General features: G+C 41.6%; 1 protein-coding gene across 2 annotated transcripts in view; it reads left to right on the forward strand.

Moving 5' to 3' along the window:
• CPNE4 (copine 4) overlaps window positions 1-15,362 on the forward strand; it is a 321,822-nt gene that overhangs the window by 65,875 nt on the left and 240,585 nt on the right. For both annotated transcript variants that reach the window (XM_074945561.1, XM_074945562.1), the window contains one exon: window positions 6,186-6,373. In XM_074945561.1, coding sequence (XP_074801662.1) covers window positions 6,194-6,373 — 180 coding nt within the window. In that variant the 5' untranslated portion in view covers window positions 6,186-6,193. The remainder of the gene's footprint in view (window positions 1-6,185; window positions 6,374-15,362) is intronic.

The following is a 15,362-nucleotide window of genomic DNA, read 5'->3' on the forward strand; positions in this document are numbered from 1 at the left end:
CATCTCTTACTCTCAGGATTTTTTTTTCTCCCTGGTTTTGAAGTCATCCGGTTTAAAATAATCATCATCAACTGATTACTGCACAAAGGATGACATTTCAGTAGTGATATAAAATGTGTATGATGTAAAATTAACCTGGTTTTCAAACCAATTTAAATATTGGAATAGCGGAGGAATAAAAATATCTTGAAATCTAGTGGATGAGGTTGTTGCAGTACTTCCTGAAGGAGGCTGGGTTACAAGGGCACACAGAGATGTTCAAAGGCACAAGTGGCAGTTTGCTGGCAAACTCCACTTGGTTTTCAGTGGGAGTTAGTCATCTAACTGCTGTTTGTGCCTTTGAAAATCTCCCCCACAGTCTTCTCTCCGCCATAGCTGACTGAAACTTGTGTGGGATAGAACTAGGATACATAAGAAATAGAAAGTCCTGGAAGTCTGTGGCAAAATGCCAGTTGACTTCACTGTGGCCATGATCTCTCATGTAATTTTTAGCCATATGATAGATGTTTACCAACTCTGTTAGTTACTCCCAGCTTTAATATCTTTTAAAAAGTTACTGAATGTTGTTTTGGATTTTTGGTAGCACTTGTTCCAGGTGTTTGATGGGGTGTTTAGCTGACCTACCAAACCTCAACAACATATGGCCTAGAGATAGGATGACCAGATGTCCCCATTTTATAGGGACAGTCCTAATATTTGGGAGTTGCTTTTTTTTATATGGGCTCCTATTACCCCCGTCACCCCCTGTCATGATTTTTCTCACTTGCTATCTGGTCACCCTATCTAGAGATCTTCTTCCCTTCAAAGCAGTGGTTCACAAATTTTGCGCTTGTTTGAATGCTTCAGAGTAGGGGTGACTGTGTGAGTCTCTGGTCCACCCCTCTCTTGTTGTTTTTCAGACCACAGCTGTGCAAGTCAGCTTGCGATATGCCTGTCACTTAACTGAGAAGCGTCCCACAAAATGATACAATCCACATGGCAATAAATTGCAGAATATATTGGTGAAGTTTATACTATTGCTGGTGTACTTGTAATTCATGATTACAACCATTTTAGGGTATCTGTGCTAATCTGTTACATACATAACATTCCAGGGGAGTCAAAATTAGACATAATTTAAGAAGCCCATCGTACTCCAAATTTTTGGGTGCTATCCAAACAAAACTCTCTTAAAATGTCATCTATAGTTCACCTTTAAAGGTCAGCTATATTAATTTGTTTAGATCCCTATTCACAACAGCATTTAAACATGTGCTGTTCTCAGACCCAGTCTAAGATGGTTGTAATGACAAATTAAAAATAGACCAGAAGACGCTATAAATTTGAACGTGTTCTGTCATATTTTGCAGTTTGGATTGTAGCATTTTATGGCATGCTACTCAACTTAAGCATGTGGCTCTTGAATAGGGAGAGACTTAGGGCATGTCTACACTTACCTCTGGAGCAATCAATCCAGCGGGGGTCGATTTATTGCATCTAGTGAAGACGCGATAAATTGACCACAGAGCGCTCTCCCGTCGACTCCGGTACTCTACCGAACTGAGAAGTGTAGGTGGAGTCGACAGGAGAGTGGCAGCAGTCAACCTACTGCAGTGAAGACACCACAGTAAGTAGCTCTAAGTCGACTTCAGCTATGATATCTATTTTTATAGCTGAAGTTGCGTAACTTAGACCGACTTAGCTCATCCCCCCCTCGCCCCCCTCCAGTGTAGACTAGGCCTGAAGCACATAGTTAAGGCTTTCCTGAACTCATACTGTCATAATTACTCATACTGTCACATGTCACAGTTCCCCTTCCTCCCCTTAATAATGACTTTGGGATATGTGTATATCAAATTGAACTCCATTTTGGATTAGGAACTCCATTTTGGATTAAGTGCTGAACACAGGTCTTAACTTGCCCAATGCAGTTTATTGAATTGCATTCTAGGCAGCTGCCCTGCCCAGGAAAGGCACTTTATCCCTCTTTGGAGGACTACCACAGAGAAATGATCAAGGCAGCAATCTGGGGTTAATAGCCTTGAATGATTCTCATCCACTGGAAGACCCCTATGGAACAATGGGTTTTCTATATAGTGTGACACGCCTGACTGGGGGAAGGGATTAGAGATTTCCAGCTAAGCACATGGCAAAAGAAGACTGAGACTACGTAAGAAGGGGTGCCACGCTAAGCACTGGGGAGCCGAGCATTGCCACATGCAGGATGTTCAAAGGAGAATGGGAAGGATGGATTCCACCAGGCCTGAAATGTTGTTCAACCTCAGACACAGATAATGGGGTGAGATCAGACCAATGGAAAGTGCATATCAGGACTTCTGTTGTTTTTCAAAGACCTGTAACAATAAAGTGATTTTTAAGAGTAAAGTGACAGTGGTTAAGATAATCCTTTGCTAAGACTCCATTCCTTGCTTTCTTACCACATTGGGCTTCTAGAAGCAACCTAGTGCTCACAGCAAAAGAGGGACTCTGAGGGAGCCTTTGAAGTGACTGGGAGTCCCAGACACTGATTTTTGGAGTCTAGGGTAGCTGAGTACTGGCACCCCATGTTCCAAGGAAGGACATCAGGCAAGAAGTCTGAGCCTAGGAGCATGCGTTATAGACCCAAAGCTAGAAGCAGTGACTAGATTCTACCCAGACCCAGTTGACTTAGAAGCACATAGGACCCAGAGACTTGCAAAAGACTGGTGACCATTTCATAGGTTATTGCGTCATTGGGTTGTAACTAGAGCTGGGTGAATTTTTTTCAACAAAAAATGTAGTTTCAGTTGACCCCAAACTATTCAGGTATTTGACACAAATTAGCCAAATAGTTTCAGTAAAACACAATAAACAAACACATTTCATAGTCATTCATAACAAAAAGGAGTAGTCACTAGGCTAGGGAAAGACAGTGTGAAATCACTCTTTAGCCTGGGTGGTTACAGTACTCACCTAGAATGTGGGAGATCCAAATTCAACTCTCTGCTTCCATGACTATTTAATTATTTATGCAAAGTGGAACAGCTTCAACAGCAGAGACCGACACCTGTCTCATAGTCAGGGTATTGTCTTGCAAGGTAGGAGATCCAACTTCAAATCTGTTCTCGTCCTCAGACAGAAAGGGGAATTGAACCTAGGTCTCCAACATCCCTGGTGAATGCTCTAACTGCTGGCCTAAGGCTTTTAGGGGAGGTCACTGTTGCCATCTAGCCCTTTACAAATGCAAAAAACCCAAACCAAAACAATTTGGGGTCAAATTAAACATGTTTTGTTTGACCTGAAATAGATTTTTTTTTCAAATTCATTGAAATTTTTCACAATTTTTGAATTTTGTTTGAGCCCATGAGAATGACAGAAAAATAATGATTTGAGGAATTGTTGTAGACAGAGAACACACATGTCTGTCATTAGTGAGAGAGAGAGTTCCAACCCTGATATTCTATGAAGGGACCTCAGGAGGTCATCTAGTCCAACGCCCTGCTCAAAATAGGACCAATCCCCAACTAAATCATCCCAGCCAGAGCTTTGTCACGCCTGGCCTTTAAAAATATCTAAGGAAGGAGATTCCACCACCTCCCTAGGTAACACGTTCCAGTGTTTCACCACCCTCTTAGTGAAAAGGTTTTTCCTAATATCCAAGCTAAACCTCCCCCACTGCAACTTGAGACCATTACTCCTTGTTCTGTCATCAGCTACCACTGAGAACAGTCTAGATCCATCCTCTTTGGAACCCCCTTTCAGGTAGTTGAAAGCAGCTATCAAATCCCCCCTCATTCTTCTCTTCTGCAGACTAAACAATCCCAGTTCCCTCAGCCTCTCCTCATAAGTCATGTGTTCCAGTCCCCTAATAATTTTTGTTGCCCTCTGCTGGATGCTTTCCAGTTTTTCCACATCCTTCTTGCAGTGTGGGGCCCAAAACTGGACATAGTACTCCAGATGAGGCCTCACCAGTGTCGAATAGAGGGGAACGATCACATCCCTCGATCTGCTGGCAGTCCCCCTACTTATACATCCCAAAATGCCATTGGCCTTCTTGGCAACAAGGGCACACTGTTGACTCATATCCAGCTTCTCGTCCACTGTAACCCCTAGGTCCTCTTCTGCAGAACTGCTGCCTAGCCATTCGGTTCCTAGTCTGTAGCGGTGCATGGGATTCTTCCGTCCTAAGTGCAGGCCTCTGCACTTGTCCTTGTTGAACCTCATCAGATTTCTTTTGGCCCAATCCTCTAATTTGTCTAGGGCACTCTGTATCCTATCCCTACCCTCCAGCGTATCTACCTCTCCTCCCAGTTTAGTGTCATCTGCAAACTTGCTGAGGGTGCAATCCACACCATCCTCCAGATCATTAATGAAGATATTGAACAGAACCGGCCCTGCTTCATCACTTAGACACATGTTCCTAAATTTAATTTGCATTCTTTTAAAGTCTGCATTGACGTGTCATTGTCCTTTCCTCGTTCTGAATGTTGAAAGTTTCTGAAATAATTGTGCCTTTTAGATTAATGGTGGTGCTGTTGATGTGCTCACATTGGTTTTTTAACTATTTTGAATGAAAAAAGGACCATTTTAATTTCCTTCCAAAATTACCAAACGTTTGCTTTTAGTGAAACAATTCTCTGCAGGCATGAACCTCTGAAAATAAGGGTGTTGCATGGAGGGCAGCAAGGAGGATTTAAAGAGGCCACAGAAAACAGATTGATAATCTGGAAATGTTAATCCTGCTCTCTAGCAGAATATGAATTTACTTGTTTACAGCTCCTACCTTGGGGGGGGGGGGACCTGAAAGATAAGCCACATATTAGAGGAGTCAGATTTGAGAGGTCAAATTAACCTGTGAAGTTCACACATGACCGAACAATTAAAGTGGTCCAATATTCCTTATTGGCACAATAGATCACATCACAGTTTTGATGCAACTGCTTCATTGTTATACTGTTGGCAACAAAAGCTTGAGCTGCAATATGGGTGATAGTTGTTGAATCATTTGTATTAAGCTAGTGCCCTTACACTCCATTTTTTCAGGCACCGTACAAGCTCTTAAGACATGATCCCCGATCCGAAGAACGTACAATCCATAATGATGAGATTTACCTATATACATTCTTTTGCTCTGCTGCCTATGCCATAAATATAACACTGACCTGTGGAGGTTATGCTCTGTAGCGAGGAGGATGGGAAGTAGAGAGTAAATATAATTCAGGTTTTATGTGTACTGTTGCATCTTTATGGTAGGGGCTTTCCCTTTGTAGGGTTATGTGGAAGTACTAAAGTGAATGTGCACCTTTTGTTAAGTGGCGTACAGCCAAGTGGAGACTGAGCGAAGGATGGCTAAACTCTTTTCATTAAAATGTTGTATTGGTTTGAACTGAGGGACTCTGAGAGCATGTTCAGAATTGCATCCAATGAGCCTTTCAGCCTGGGGAAATGTGGTGCTATGCATTATAAAGGGCAGAAATAAAGCTGTAAATAGAGATGGTTGATACTTGTGAAGTTAAACTTCAGATCTGAAGCTTCCCAAAGTTCTGGGGTGAGGCTGATGGGTTTCAGTTTGGATTCATCTGATTTATGTTTTGACTGGACTTTCTCTGCCCTGTACTGACTGACTCTTTGCTTCAACCCTCCCCATTCCCCTTCCTCACAGTCTCCACCACAGTTTCATTCCACACTTGCATCTCCATCACTCTGGCCCCTCACACTCCTACCCTTCACTTTTCTTTCCATTTAGCTAATGCCCACCTAAACAAACACACACAACCCAAAATAAACTCTGGAACTAATCTGTTGTTTGGTGCCGCCATGTTGTACAGTCTGCTGGTATGTCCAACCTCTTTCCCTCACCTTGTGACTGTCCTGTCTATTTAGACTATAAGCTCTTTGGCGCAGGACCATCTGTGTTTGCACAGTGCCTAGCACAGTCGGGCCACGTTCTTGGTTGTCCTTTAGGCACTAGCAAAATAATAGTGCCAAATAATTTATAAATGTGAAAGTTTTTGATAGTTGCATGGATTATTTATTCTATATTTAGACATCTTCCAGGGTTTAGAAAAACTCTCTAGAAATTTTCATTTGACTTTGCTGTGAATCTCACCCATGATATTGGGAGTCCTTTTTTTGGCACAGCACTGAATTGGATCAGGTTCCAGGTGAACAGAAGGTTTGCACTGTGGATAAATTGTTTTTGATCAACCCTTTTTCTCTCTTCACAGAACAGAGAATGCAGAAAATGAGCAACATCTATGAATCGGCAGCAAATACCCTGGGAATCTTTAGCAGCCCATGCCTGACTAAAGTGGAGCTGCGAGTTGCATGCAAAGGCATATCAGACCGGGATGCCCTTTCCAAGCCAGATCCCTGTGTCATCCTGAAAATGCAGTCACATGGGCAGTGGTTTGAGGTAAGTGGCCAATAAAATGCATATGAACTTGATGCTCTGAGGTACTACAGTAGAGCTCAGGTTAAGTACTATGGTGATGAATGCACTAGAAAGATGTACGAGTGACAAGATGGGTGAGGTAATCTCTTTTATTGGACCAACTTCTGTTGGTCAGAGAGTCAAGCTTTCAAGCTTACACAGAGCTCTCTCTCACCAACAGAAGTTGGTCCAATAAAAGAGATTACCTCACCCACCTGGTCTCTCTAATATCCTGGGATCAACACAGCTACAACAATAGTAGATAGATGTAATCATTTAAGCCTGATGCAAAGCCCACTGAAGTCAATTGGAGCTTTTCCACTGACTTTATCAGGCCCTTAAAGAATTCTTTGGATTTTCCCTGTCTGTAGTCTAGATAAGAAGTCACAGTCATATAACCATTTCCCTGCCTGCCTGCCCTTCCCTGGCCAAAAACCCAAAAACAAACTTGTTTTTTAAAATAAAAAGTGTTTCAGTGGAGACCAGATAATACCCTAAAATTATACTTTCTTTCAAAATTCTACTGCTTTATGGAGGGAAAAAACCCAACAACCCACTGCAGAAAAGCCCCAACAAACATTAAACAGTCTGTAAATTAATAGCTTAGGAATCCAGCCAATTCCCAAATAATTCTTCATTACTCACTGTTTCCACTCTTTCATAATAAATCTGTGGGATACTTCCCTGCCATTTCTGCCTCAGAAAATCTCCCACATAAGTGATATTTATAATGAAATATCAGATTTTATTTTTAAAAAGTACTCCCTCTTTTGTCTGCTTGAGGATTCCTCTTTGATTCTCCTGATCCTTTACAGTAACATAGATTAGAATGATTTAAGAATGAGAAAATTCTTATAATAAGATTATGCATGAGGTTTTGAAGCCTTAGTCTATTTGTCATTTTCAATAAGTGGTGGAGGTTATACAACAAATAATTAGTCAACACAATTAAAACATTAAAGCTGGATATTACAAAAGAGTTCTTTTTTCACAAGATCTTCTCTTCACATATTGCTGACTTGCAGCGTTGTAGCTAGCATGAGGCCTGATAGATGGCTTAAAAAACCCAACAGTTCTTTGTTAATGAAGTTTCCAAGTCACTTTAATGTGTGCACACATGACATATATACAATTATTTTTCCTCGTCTTTTACTGCATTAAAATCCAGCTCTGCGCCATTTTATAGAAATGAAAAACGACTGACAAAATGCATGAAGTTTTTTCCCTATGCAGCATAAGAATGACACCCATGTTAGATGGGGATGAATGCTCCATCATATTCAATCAGTAGGCAATCCCAAAAGTTGCAAACTGACTTTTTAAATTAAACCTGTCTCTTCCCCTCCCCCCCCGCTCAGATCTATAATCTTAATTGCATAATAGGTGTAATGTGATCGATAATTCAGAATAAGATACATGCTTTGCAAATAAGAAATGGAAACATATATTAGAAGTTTAATTTTTTAGAAAAACCTCCTGATCCACTGCTAAAGATTAGTATGTGGTGTTTAATGGAGCTAAGTGAATAGATTGCAACAAATTTGGCAAACTTCACCTTTTCTTTCTGATTTGTACTGTCTGTGAACAGAATGTGAAATTCTTGAATGTATTTGTTGTCTATTTGTGAATTTCTAAAAGGAAGAATTCTTGGTGTAGAGATTGTTTGAGTTGTAAACTTTTATTACAGTTTATGTAGTAATTTAAATCAATGAATTTAACTAACCCACAAAGCATTGTGTATATGTAGTTGTAATCCCAATTCATGCTATGTTGATTAGGACATAAATCATCCAAACAAAAAACAAGCCGCTTCCAGCGGCTCCCATTGGTCTGGAGCAGCGAACCACAGCCACTGGGAGCCGTGATTGGCCAAACCTGCGGACGTGGCAGGTAAACAAACCAGTCTGGCCCAGCAGGGGCTTTCCCCGCACAAGCGGCGGAACAAGTTTGGGAACCACTGGTCTAGATAATATTCAGTCCTGCCATGAGTGCAGGGAACTGGACTAGATGACTTCTCAAAGTCCCTTCCAGATCTACGATTCTGTGTTCCTGTCAGTGCTGCAGAGACAACATAGCTTTGATAGGACAAGATGTTTTCTATTCTGGCTCATACATAATTAACAAAACTTAAGTTCCAGTTGCTGGGCTCAGTTGAATGAAGTTGCATAGATATAACTGAAGACAGAATTTGGCTGGGAGAATCTTCCACTCATGATGATGAACAGGCCAAGAAGAGCAAGGATGATTTTTAGATTGCAGATGGCTGATCATTTTTCTAATTATCTTTTTATGGGTAAAAGGATCATATTTGATCCAGAAACCCTTGAGAGGCAAGAAACATAAACTCTAGCATGCCATTTTTACAGTCACTTTGAGGTACTCCAAAAACTATCAGTCAGGACCGCCACTGTAAATCTATATGTAAATATTTATATCATCCCATATAAAATTCCTTTAGAGTGATACTTGGCACATGGTGCAATGGCCATGAATAAGGTATTCAGATGATGGACTGGGAGTCAAGAGACTTGGTGTTTATTCCCAGCTCTGTTACTGACTTGCTCTAGACTCTTGGTCACGTCACTTCACCTCTCTGCACCTCTGTTTTCCCTCCGACCTGTTGTCTGCCTTGTCTGTTTCGGTTGTAGTCCCTACACTGAGAAGCTTCTCTCGTATGATGTGTACGTCTTCACGGGGGTGGGTGGGGGGGAAGAAGTGTGTTCTTATCTCATTTTACCTAACTTGGGTTAAACTAATACTGAAGGCTTGGCTGGTAATTTGGGTTAGCAGCTCAAATTAAAGCCTATAGGGAGCTGGGGAGCCTGCATCTTTGCTGCTGTTTTAATTCCCATTACCTATTCCAGATTAAGAGCGTACCTTTTTCTGCAGTGAAGACACACCCTGTGTGATTGTACAGTGCCTAGCACAATGGGATTCCAATTGTAGTTGGGGGGCCTATAGACACTATCTAATACAAATGATGATGATGCGTGCCCAAACCCTTCAGGCCACATTACACTATGATACGTCTGTTTATGCAAAATACGCTATAGAAAAACAATTTTAAGAGGTGTTTTTTTTTTAAATGGGTTTTTAGTAGGACTATTATTTTTGCATCCCTCTTCCTGATAGACTAGGTGCCTTACTTACTATGAGTCCAACTGGACAGGGACTCATGTACATGACTTAAATATCTTTTTGGCATCATGTCACAATATTAAAAATCTGATATCTCAGGATGGTCTAAGACTGGACTTGAGCATTGCATGGAATAGCTGGGAATCTCCTGTTTCCTGTGTTATGAATTGCCCATTTCTAGCCTGAGGTAGGAAGATGTGACAGAACAGAATTTAAATTAATGGCACTTTTATGCACAGAAGAGCTGTGTTCTAGTCCAAGCCTGACTTTTGCCTCTCCTGGGCTTTGGGCAAGTATAATTTGAGGGGAAATATTCTCAGTTTAAAATGGGAGAGAAGGAAGAACGCTTCAATGGCAAGTTGTAGGCTTTTTTTTTAATGGCAGTTGTTTGAACATGTTTGAGGGATTAAATTATTGGAATAAGTTGAAGGGAGATGGATTGGTGAACCAAAGGAGGAGAAGCAGTCAAAGGTATATGATAAGTTTGTTTATCACATAATTATTACCGCCACAGATGGGGTATGCTTGCATATAGTGTATGTGTGCACATATATAACACTTCAGTCTTGCTCTGAGGTGTGCTGATTATTGAAATTATTGTAGCTGGTAACAGGGAAGATAGTTTTGTCCTGTTTGCTGGTTATTATCTACACATGGAAAGTAGGCATATTACTTTGAAAGCTTGATAGGTTGCAATGCTCTGTCTGGTCATATTAGGTTAAATGAGATCAGGAGGTGTAATATTACGTGGAGCAGCCAGATGGAATGTGATGTCTGCCCTTTTATATTATGAATTTGAAAAGACACAGCAGTTTTGGAAGACAGTGACCGCTTTTGTGAGTTTTACAAGTACAGTCCTCTCTGTAGCACTATTCTTACAGCCAGCAGCAAATAGGAGGGTATCTGCTACCTGGGAGATTTGTTCAGGTCACTCCCTTTTTTTTTTTTTTTTTTTTTTGTGAGTGTTTCAAATCCTTTTGGCATTTTGGAATAAATACAATACAGGTAAGTAAAGTGCCATCAAAAGATAACACATGACCAATAAATTATATCAAATAAACATATAAAGAGAACACAGAAGAATACATTCTTTATATAAATGAAACTATTCAGTCAATGAAATATTAGCAAGCTCAGAGCCAGCCTTACTGCACAGACAGACCACGTGTCAGCCTAAGGCAGTGCACTAGAAAGGTGGCAAAAAATGGACCCGTTCGTCCCCAACCTATACTCCTCCTTGCTCCGATGCCTTCCTTTTCCTCCACCTCAGAATTAGATCTCATTGTCTTCTAATCCAAGACTGACTTTGGCAGTATTTTCTAATCTTTTATCCTCAGCCATTGATTGGGGGACCCCGGATGCACAGGTGCTGACTTTTGTTTTTGCCAGTGGGTGCTCCTCTCTTTCCCCCTCCCTCCCATGTGAGCGGTGGGTGGGACCTCATGGGGAAGAGGCTGAGCAGGGGTGGGGCTTGGGGCAGCCGGCAGGCAGGGCCTCAGGGTGGAGCATGGGGCTTTGGGGAGAAGAGGCTGAGTGGGGGCATGGCCACGGTCTGGGTGCTGGGGGCCGATAAAAGATTAATCCGGCCCTGCAGGTGCTGAGCACCCCCTATCTTTTTTTTTTTTTTTTTTTTCAGTGGGTGCTTGAGCCCTGGAGTCAACGCCGATGCCTAGGTGTTCTTCCTTTAAGGCTTTACCCTCAGAGATCATCTTGGCTTATGGATAACTTGCAAAAGGTGAACTAGGAGGCAAGGCAAAGCAGCTAGAGGACAAGAGGCAGAAGTCATGCGATGAAGCTGATTGCAAAATACAGATTTTTTTTTTTAATGACATGGTTGTGTGGGAGGTGAAGGAGATTCTTTTACTCCCACATAGTGTCTGGAAAGTCCAGATTAGTAGATTTGTTTCATACAGTAGATGGCTTGGTTAACCTGAGCTGCTTTTACTCAATGGCTGACTTGAGATAAGTTCCTCCCATTGTGTAGAAATTTCTGGTTCATGTGCAGATAAAACCAAATGGGTCTAGGCCAAGCTTTCTCCTCCTCCAGATGCAGGACAGGGAAAAAAGCTACCTACATCTTCTATACATGAGCTTAGGACAGTGGAGCTCAATGAAGTAGTGGACATTGGAGCCACCTTTTGGACCTGTTTTCTTCTGGGTTGATGGAGGCCAGTGGAGAAGCACTGAATAGATCTGGGTGAAATTGTTTGGGATGAAACTATTTTTTTCACTGAAAGATGCAGATTCATGTTGACCTAATCATTTAGCAAATTCGTGTGGAATTTGCTGAATTGTTAAAGTCAAAAAACACAAACAAAAACCCAATAAACCAAAACCTTTCATTTTAACATTTTCAATATTAAACCTTTAAATTTTTTTTATTTGAAACAATTTTTTCTTTTATCTACTGTACAAAACAAGTGCACGAATCCAGACTTCGCAGATACTACATGGGAGACAAATGAAATTCTTTTCCACTTGTTTGGTACAACAACATTTAAAAATTTGTTTTGGGTCAACCTGAAACAATTTAATTTTTCTTCCCCCCAGTTTTGCTAGCCAACCAAAAAATCAGTTATTTGAACAGCTCTAGCATTGGATCGATTATTTGTTGTGATTGTCAAACACCTCCGGCCAGATGGCCAGGTTCCTTAAGCCATTGCGTGGCCTTTGTTCTAGAAATTATTACTTGACGCTACCAGTCTAATCTACTACTGTCCGGTGCCTGAATGCTGTGGGTCTTCTAGACTGTTGTTGTTCTGGATACAGACCTAGGTACAGCGCAGTGACTGCTCTGCTGCTGTTGATGGAGAACGATCTCCTAGTTGAGGTTTGGCTGACTCCACCTCTGGAGTGGGGTTGGGGTTATTCTTGGATGCTTATGTTTCCTCATTGTTCAGTGTTCCTAGAGGGTGGTGCTAGGCACTTGACTCATCAGCTAAAAAGGTACGGTCACGTGGCGTCAAAATGGGGCTTAAAATTGAAAGCTGTGCAGTTGCTTATGTGGCTTCATAATCCGTTTTCCTCCTAACGGAAGGTGGGATGGACTGAAGGATCTTTTGTATTAATTATTTTGCTTGCAGTTAATCAGACATTGAGATTGATGAATGTTAGCAACTCCCCTTCTCAAGAGTATCTGATAATCAGTCTTGTTGCCAAGATTTCACTTTTTGTTTCTATTTTCTTCTGCTGATAAATGTCCCTAAAGTCTTGCTGTACAGTGAGGGGACTGACAAAGGCTCCTCTCCTCCTTTTTCAGAACCACTGGAAGTTTACAGAATCTACAGACTAGGAAGTTTACAGACTAAAGGCCTATTGAATATTTTAACTCAGTCCATTCTCCAAAAAGCCTGTATTCATATAGTTGGTTGCTATTCTTTCAAAGACTTGATATTTTGGGGGTGTTCTCTATTCCAAAAGTTTGTTCCATTAAGGAGTTCTTTCTCCTTGACTATTAAGACAATTTCTGACTGGGATTGTGCTATTTTACATGAGTTCATATCAGAGGAGGAGCCAAGACACTAAATGGGAATGATCATGGGGGATTTTCTGTCTTAAAAAAAAAGACTATTTTTGGTGAAGGTTTTTTAAACTTTCTCTATTACATTCGTCAATCTTCTAGTAGCACACATCCACAATAAGTAATACTTTTAACTACAGTCACACATCAGGAGTTTATTTAGCCTGGGATTTTTTTTTCAATCCCGCCCCCCCCTTCCCCCCCAAAAAAACCAAAAACGTTTCTGATAACATTCTGTTGAACTCTCTTTTCTTGTAGCTTTTTCTATAGACTAGTTCCACATTAGTTACCTGTTTTAGCATTGCATTTTCTACTGACTCCCAATTAAAACAAAAGCAAAACCAACCTTACCCAAATGTTCTGTGTCACATAGGGCTATTTATATTAGTTTGGTCATTGATCTTCAGTCCGCACTCTTCTTTTAATACCACCCCCCTTTTTAAAATAGATAGAAGCACCTTGGTTTAATAACCAGTCTCATTGCACAATATTAAAAACTGCAAAGTAAAAGCATTCTCATGTTCCCTGAAGGAAAAATATTGTGACCATCTTTCTTATGGAATTTGTGTTATCCACTCATATTGGAGATTGGGGAGAGTTATCAGGAAATGAGTGTGGAGAAGAATATACTGCCTGATTTTAGGTGAGCCTCAACTTGTGTGCACGTTTGCACATACACATAGCTATGCCTTTGCGCTCACTTTTCCAGGACTATTGACTCTCCCATTGAGGTGATGGAATCTCTTTGGGAAAACCCATTACCTGCACGTACAGATGTTATCGCTGAAACAGTGTGTGCACACAATGTGTGTACCTGCAAATTTGTGCATGCACCAGTGAAAGAAGAGAGCTGAAAAATTAAGGCCTTAAATCTTTTCATGCTAGAACATATTGACCAGGAGCTGCTGATTGTTATGTGTACGGCATAAACACAAGTTAGATAAAACCATACATACTTTTGCTGGAAGGTTGCAACGTAACACTACTTTTATTTCTTAGAATTTAGAATGATAACGTACAACAAGAACCCCAAAACACAGAGAGAAAAAGCAGGCTGCTCCATAAAACAGAGAGGCACAACTCACCACACCTTGCTCTAGACTGGGTGTCCCAAGCAGTCAGTCAGTAAACAGGCTGGGTTGCATCCTGAAAGATTGGAGGCATGCTTGCAAAAGAGGCGTGCCTGGGTTGGATCGGGGAGTTCTTCTAAAGAGCAGCAGGAAGCTGCAGGGCCACAGGGCTGAGGTCCAGCCAGAAAAGACTAGGAGGAGTGGCTTCAGATAGAGCAGACTGGGGACAGAGGAAAAGCTCCACGTGTGGCACGGCTGAGTATGAATTCTTTTTTTATGGTAACGGATTTATTTCAGCACTTGAACTATTTATATTAGTAGACCAGCCCTGGTAGGGGATGCTGTTATCCACAGGAAAGGGTAGTAGGTTCTTAAGGGGCCCACAAGCAGGAGCTTAAAAGGACAGGATGCCTTTGAAGTGACTCCTGGCCATAAGGGGGAGATGGGTGACGCTTCCTTATAAGGTCCCCTAACCTGCAAGCAGGACCAGGAAAAAACCCTAAGAATTTGAGGTGATCACAGTTTTCAATACACCACACTGTGTAATTTTTCACACTAATCCCAATTCAGAGACAAGTTGCTCACATATTCACTAGCTCCTGGTCAGATTTCTCCTACAGCAAAAATATTAAGAGCTTCTTCTCTGCAATAATATTTTGATAATTCTCCTTGCCCCCGCCCACTCCAGCACTAGTCTTTTTTCATATGGATCACAAGTCGATATCTAGATTGTTCAGCCAAGACTTGCTGCATTGTTGAGAGTAGCAAGGTGTTGCAGTCCACTCCTTCACCATGTTTGACCATGTGCGTTGCTGCCCCGCAGTCACACTGTGTAGATTGAGCTCAGTCAAAATTCTCCACTGAGGCAGCCACTCTGGCCATTCCAGTCAGCAGCCTGTTAAGTCTGGTCCAGGATTTACATCCCAGTTTGCAAACAGGTGGCTGTAAATTAGGGCTTCTGAAATTCATCAGCATGCTTCTGTCTCCATCCCAGAGTCACCGCCAATCTGTGAGGACATAGCTATTGGCCCTGACGTGCCTTTGTTCATCCGAGATTGACACTGAGCTGGCAGCACTGGACACAACTGCATGAGGCTGCAAAAGGATCTCAGTCAGTCATGGCAAGTCAGCAGGAACTGCAGGTGTAGTTGGTTTTCCTCTAGAGCTGGGCAGATCTTCTGGTGGGAAGTGTGTGTTGCTTATTTGTACCTACTGGAACCATTGTCAGCCTTGTGTGCAGCAG

Source organism: Natator depressus, chromosome 2 (assembly GCF_965152275.1).
Source record: "Natator depressus isolate rNatDep1 chromosome 2, rNatDep2.hap1, whole genome shotgun sequence".
In the NCBI taxonomy this organism is placed as follows: domain Eukaryota; kingdom Metazoa; phylum Chordata; order Testudines; family Cheloniidae; genus Natator; species Natator depressus.